Raw genomic sequence first — 6,503 nt, 5'->3', positions numbered from 1 at the left:
GGCGGGCGAACTGCTGCTGTTGCTTCCGTTGCGGCCTGATGAGGTCACTCGGGGGGGAGGAAAAGGTAAACGGCAGGCAAGACTGTCATTTCGAACGCTTGAATGATGCCTCGAAGCACGGTAAATAACGTATTTAGGCGCATATAATTCAGGCAGTACTGGTGGGGCTGCAGCTGCGGCGTACGTAGATCGCAACGGGACAAAAACCAAAAATAATCTGCCTGTCTAAGCCTCCAGCACGCACAACTGTTCCCTATAGAGTCCAGTCCATATGTTGAAATATACCCTTTGGGAATTCAGAAGAGACAGCGGCTACACCGGCAGAAACACCAACAGCAGTAGCAACAGCAAGACCAGACCGGGTGGAAAGCCAACGGGGGGCCCCTGCCTTGAGGCCCTGTAGTGTGTTGGTACGTTCCTTACGAAATAGGCTACCAAGTAGACGTAGCTCACTGGAGGTTTTCTTATTTATTAACAATCTTGTTTAATAGTTTAACTACAAGTGTCTAATTAGCGCATATATCTGAGTGTTTTTACCCTAGAAGTAAGTCACACAGAGAGAGTAGTGCGGACAGCAGCGCAACGCGAGCTCTAGCGAAGGCGAATACTAAAGATGAGGGTTATTTTAAAGCAATTCGCATCATTCTCCAATCCCAAGGGTTCCTGAAAGCAGGTGCTCAGGCTCCTGGGTCTGCGGGAAAGGAGGTTGCCTGCCTTCAGCAGAGGCTACGAACTTCGCTGCAACTCAACGTGAGGGAAGGTATAAGGACAAACAAGCCTTTTCGGGTGTATGTACAGAAAATGTATACAGCTGTTCAGGTGTTTTAATCTCGTGTTGTCTACCTACTAGGGCCGGATACGCTGCAAACATACCACCATCGGGCCAACGTGCCAACGTACCCTATCGTATGCTGCACGTATGCTGCACCTTCATGGTAGCATATTCTGTCTGCAGTTCGAGAATAAACACATACAATACCTTAGTAAGTAACCTGCATGCAAGTAAGCTTCCTACACGGAGGAAAAAGCTTTAGCAGTGCTCCACAGCGGAGATGTAGGCAGCAATGAATAGACGGTCGTGTTCATATGTAGGGCTATATTGCCTCATGAACTGCAACGAGGTTCGTCGCAAATCGTAGCTTGTCGCCTCTTTTCCCACTTCTACAGGCCGCGTGGCTGTGCGCAGAAGATTGGAGTCTGGGAAGGCCGTCCGGTTGTTGGAAAGTATTTGGCTACCGTGCAATTGTCACTAGCCATTTAATTAAGATTTGCAGTTATCCTTACACTTTCCAGCACAGCGTGGTTCACTCTGAAAGGTGCGAATAAGGAGCCTCACTCTCACAGCACGGCAGCTTGCTTCACGGCAGGGTGTCTTACCGAAGGCGCAACCTATTTCGGTGCGCGTTTCTTTCTAACAATCGATGCCAGTAACACACCAGTTTGGATGTTGTTTTCCCGGCACACAAGGGGTTCCCAAAAGAACAGAATATCTGCCAGCTACTGATACCGCTTCCAGAGAAACAACAATCGGGTTTGAGAGAAATAGCTCTACGCGATCTGCTCGAGGATTCAAAATTATCGGCATTCTTACTTGTTTTGTAAGCACTTCATCGTTTAAACTGCCTATCAGACCCCGACACATCTGGCAAACAAGTTTCCAGACGTGATTGTTCTGATGCGTGCAGCCTGGACCTCGCGCATTGCACCTCCTAGTATCGCTATTTGTCGCTGGCAGCCCCACGCGTTTGGGCTGCTCTGCCAATGACCCCTTGAGTTTGGCGAGGCTGAGTATAAATGTTACGTGCTTTTCCGAAACTACCACCAAGATTCTGTTGGATCCATTGCAGTTCACGGCAGTGCTTTAAAAAGTTTAAATCGAGCATTCCGGTTACTGGCAAGCTGCCTGAGTTGCAGCTCCCCTCGTGTTGCGTAGACGGCCCAGAACGCCGAACACAGGAAATTACATCTGCATCAGGTGTCTGAATTGGACCGCTGACATTCCAGGTAAAGGTATCCTTTATAGCAGCAGAAGTGCAGTGAGACAGGCAAATAGGGGGCAAATTAGTACAGAGTTAGGATAATGGGCCCCACTCTCTCCACATGTTTGCTTCGTTATCCTGACGGTGAGTCATCAAAACCCAGTGGCCAAGAGCACTGGTTTGTCATGCTAAGTACCCTATAATTAGTTCAGCCGCCACCTTTAGGAGCTGCCCTATATTTACCAGCAATTTGGCATCACACACAGTGTAACGAGAGTTCATGGCTTTAGCCCAAGACAGCCAGGGGCACCGACAGTGTCTAAATGTCTTGGCACGACCTCCTGAAATGTTCATAAGTCCGCTCCTGCCTTAGACACTCCTGAAGGTACAGTCACCAGAGCTGGAGAAAGTGCAGAGGAGGAATGGCTTGCTATGAGTTGCCGCACTGCTTGCTGCAAGGGCCTCCGAAACACGGCTCGAAACGCAAGCATTGGCAGACCCGCCTCCAGTGAACACTTGGAAACCACAAAGGGCATTAGCAGTAATATATAAGGCTATCAAGAGCTAATCTGCAGACTATTATTCGTACTTTTACCGACTTATGGCGCTAAGCATGCCATTCGTCTTGCAATTTAACTGCAAAACAGTGCAGGGCCTGTGCACGCTTGGAGCATGAAGTGAAGGCGTGGGGTTTCAAACCCACCAGCCTCATATAATCTTCACTTGGTAATAACTGTCTCGTGGATTTGCCATCTGCCGCATTCCCCTGTGACAACCCTGCAAGGGTTCAACCGTTGCCGTTCACCCGCAGGCCAACGTAGTAGGCTGCAGTCTAGGTTCATCTGCCGACGCCTGTGTGGTGCAAATGGCATCATATCTTTCCACCGCTGGTTGTTTCCCTCGGTAGGTGTCCCAAGCGCATGCATCTCGTACGTGTACCCGCCAACTGCATGCTGGACAAACAGGTGACCAGTGGAGATGTCTGTTGTTCGCAGCTTGAATGTTGGTGTTTTCTTCATATGGATGGACGGACTTTGCTAAAATGTTGTAGACATAATATTCATGACAAAGATACCAGTGATTGTGCTTGCCTCCTCCCACCCCGCTTCCCCTCTTCGAAGTAGCCGGTGCTTTCCGTCTGTCCAGCGCCTGCGCCGGCGGTCCGGGGCATCTGCGTAGACCCTTTACGACGCTGAGCAGAGCAGCCAAAAGCAGCCAATTAATGAAAAATGTGAATTTGCAGTGCAATAATTTGGGGATAAACGTTCAATTGGTGGTAGCAGCTGCACAAGCAACACTCGACGCGCCGCCCTCACCATCGCAACACGGCGGCAGCCAGCATCAAGCCGGGATCCCGTCTGGCCTAATAGGTGTTTCCACGATGCGTCTTCCTTCTTCAAATCATTTAAAGGAGTGCTTTTATATGCTGGTTTATTGAGATTGACCGTCATCCTCTCCACGCTGTAGAGGCAATGCAACCGGTGACGGCCGACAGGGCGGTGCCTCACTCTTCCGTTTTCACGAATCATTCTTTCCTCCATTTCTACCTGCTTGTCGCGTTGGCCTGAGGCTATTGTATGAGAAGCAGCTGCTGCGTTGCCCCGTCTTCTGGTGTCTACGGGGCGTGGGTGAGGGCAGAGTTCGGTCGGCGTGTCCGAGCTATTCTTCCACTTCAGCCCATCCATTATATTGTCTCCCTTTCTTTAGATTCTCTCTTCTCTGGTGCTGTAGGGGAATGAGCTGCTGCGCATGCGAATGCGGGGAGGGACGGGAGGCCGAAAGCTTCGTGATGCGAGAGACGCCACCTTTGCAACCCCTCCAGTTCGTGGTGGCCGGGAAGTCAATACAGCATCCTCAGAAGGCTGCTTTGAAAAGTACTAACGCCGACGCATTTGCTGCAGATCAAAATGTATGTTTCTTTGTCAGCTTGCGGCCTCTATTGAGCTTTTGTTTCTACAGACAGTAGTGTTGATATCATGACGCGACAACAGAGCAAGCTATGTACTTCCCACATGTATGCATCGTTCCTCATTTTTATTGGTAAGAGTACCATAGTGCTACTCCACATATGCGTTGCAGTTTTGCGTTGCAGGTGATTGGCATAGCGGATGGAGTCAGTACGGTGGAAGACGAAGGGCTGGATCCTTCCGAGTTACCCGCAGAGTTGTTGGGTTTGTGTCTGAAGGAGTGCCGTGCGCGTTCTCTGAACTCAGTGGTGTTTGATGCAGAGGCAGAAGAGAGTTTGCATGCCTGCGACGTGGACGTGGACACCCCGAAGCTTCCGCTCTATATTCTGACGAAGGCGTCTGTTCAGTGCAAGAGTTTCGGCTCCACTACCTGTGTGTTGGCGCTGCTCGACGATTGCAGGCTGTGGTCTGTGAGCATTGGGGACTCACAGTTGCTGGTGCTCCGGCGCACTGACACGCCGCCCAAGGCATACCCCGCAGCTCATGAGTTCTCGTACACAACCTGCCACGACAGCAGGGGCCGGGTCTCAAACCCCGAAGAGTACGGGGGTTACCAGGTAGTGTACAGAACGGTGTCGCAGCAGCACTTCTTTAACTGTCCGTTTCAGTTCGCTCGCATGCCCGACACAGATTGCTCGGGGGAGGCCATCCTCAGGAGGACAGCACAGACAGCAGACGTAGGGTCGGTTGTAGTGCACCCCGGAGATATTGTCGTCCTCGGAACAGACGGCCTGTTTGATAACCTCTTCGACGATGATGTTCTGGAGCTCGTCAACAAACTCTGCTGGGCAGACTCCCGAAACGGAAAGCCCCCCAAGTGCAGCCCGTCTGTCCTGGTCGACGCTCTGTTAGAGGTCAGTTCAAGATGCACCGCAAAGTTCACCTCATGCCATTCCCGTCACCGCTTTGTTGCTATTGAGTCTGGATATGCTGCTCTCCCGCCACCTCCTCGCCTGCGCAGCAAATAGCAGGGCACCGGGAGCAGTGGGCGAAATCGTAAATTCCAACCCTTTAAACTGCGATCGCTGAATCCCTTCATATGTTGGCACGAGAGAGGTTTCTTACCTCGAAATCAGCCTTATTCGTGTTGTGTGTCGCTTGTACGTAAACAAGAAACCCATTCAACAGACAGTACAGTATCGACTCTGTTTCTTCTCAGCAAGTAACATTGGTGTTTCCTCAGCTGCGGGTGCACCTGCCGCTTGTTTTGCGTTTGCTTGTGCTATGGTGACCTACCAACCACCGTCGCTGCTGGGACTTCTGCAGCTGTTGCTGCTTGGTCGAGTAGCGTTGCTACCTCTGCCATTTGTTTCGTTTTTGTTCTGCGCAGAGAGCGGTAAATGCTGGGCAACAACCACCAGGAGTCTCCTGGCCGGTAGTCACACCCTTCTCAAAGGCTGCATTCGACGAGGTGGGTCGTCGCCTTGTGGGAGGGAAACCAGATGACATAACTGCAGTTGTCGCATATATAGTTCCGTCAGGCGAGACGCCAAATACGGAGATGCAACAGCCTTTGAGGAGGGGAGGGACCGCGCCGTTGAACACACAAAGTGGAAAACTTAGGGGCCAAAAGAGTCCGGCGGCAGTAGGACGCACCTGCTTGCGTAGCAACAACAGCTGTGGCGGTAACACGGAAGGCAGCGAAAAATTTAGAGGACAGCCGAGGAGCGGGGGACTTCAGCAGGCCGTGCTCCAGCGGGGTCTGTCGACTCTAAACAGCCGCTCCAGCTTCCCGCCCAGGAATATAGGAGTTGTCTCCCCAGCGATTAAGGCGTCTATACACTCTGTGCCGCAGAGTCTAAAGGCGGGGGAGTACACAGTCTTCGAACGACTGAAAGAGAGGGCCCAACAGAGACTGCAGAGGGCCTCTTCCGTGCGGCCTGTCCAACAGAACAGAGAAGGCGTGGGCCGCAGTTGGAGCGCATTGCCTTCTTCGTTTGTCTCCGCATTCCGCAATATGTTCTCGGCCAAATAAACGCGAAGGGACGTACCAGCCCTAACAAAATCCCCGAAAAAACACTTCGGGGTGGCAGATGCCACACAACTGGCACGAATTAGTGATTTTTCTGCACCTAGAGTATTTTTTATTGGCCAAGAACGCATATTTGCTTTGTCTTGTAATGTACCGTGGATAGTGCAACATGGCAGGCAGTCATGAGGTCTTTTCCGTTGACCGCTGCTTCATTTTTTACTGCTGATGAGTCGTGTTGGCACTTGTTCCTCTTTCAGGTTCTCGCGTTGCTTCAGCGACTGCAGCTGGAGCAACGCCAGGGGTGCTCTGTACTCTGGAGGCAGCTGCAGAGTAGAGAGGACCGCGGGCAGAGCAGGATGTCGATAGAGACAAGCGGAGTGCCCCAGTATTCTTTTGTGTGGTGTTTGAGTTAGTTTTAAACCTCTTTCATGGGGAGGAACGCCTGATCTTGCTTGAATCTAAGGGTCTTGTGGTTGTACATAGGGAAGAGGCCTGCATTTTGGCGTGACTAGCGTTTGGTGTGTCGTCGAACCCCCATAATTACAGGCGCTGAAAAGTACTGATTTGTGTTGCTCTTTGGGAGTG

The 6,503-nt window shown here is 51.4% G+C and overlaps 1 protein-coding gene across 1 annotated transcript; it reads left to right on the top strand.

Moving 5' to 3' along the window:
• Window positions 1-3,768: 3,768 nt before the first annotated feature.
• EMWEY_00026090 (T-cell activation protein phosphatase 2C, putative) lies at window positions 3,769-6,252 on the top strand (the record flags this gene model as incomplete). Its single annotated transcript, XM_013478076.1, has 4 exons — window positions 3,769-3,888; window positions 4,072-4,800; window positions 5,277-5,646; window positions 6,176-6,252. 4 exons carry the CDS (start codon window positions 3,769-3,771, stop codon window positions 6,250-6,252), a joined length of 1,296 nt encoding a protein of 431 aa, XP_013333530.1.
• Between the last annotated feature and the right edge of the window lie 251 nt (window positions 6,253-6,503).

The sequence above is a fragment of the Eimeria maxima genome, genomic scaffold (genome assembly GCF_000499605.1).
Source record: "Eimeria maxima Weybridge genomic scaffold, Emw_scaff282, whole genome shotgun sequence".
Lineage (NCBI taxonomy): Eukaryota > Apicomplexa > Conoidasida > Eucoccidiorida > Eimeriidae > Eimeria > Eimeria maxima.
The sequence above is the reverse complement of the archived record's forward strand: the minus strand, read 5'-3'. Positions and strand labels throughout refer to the sequence as shown.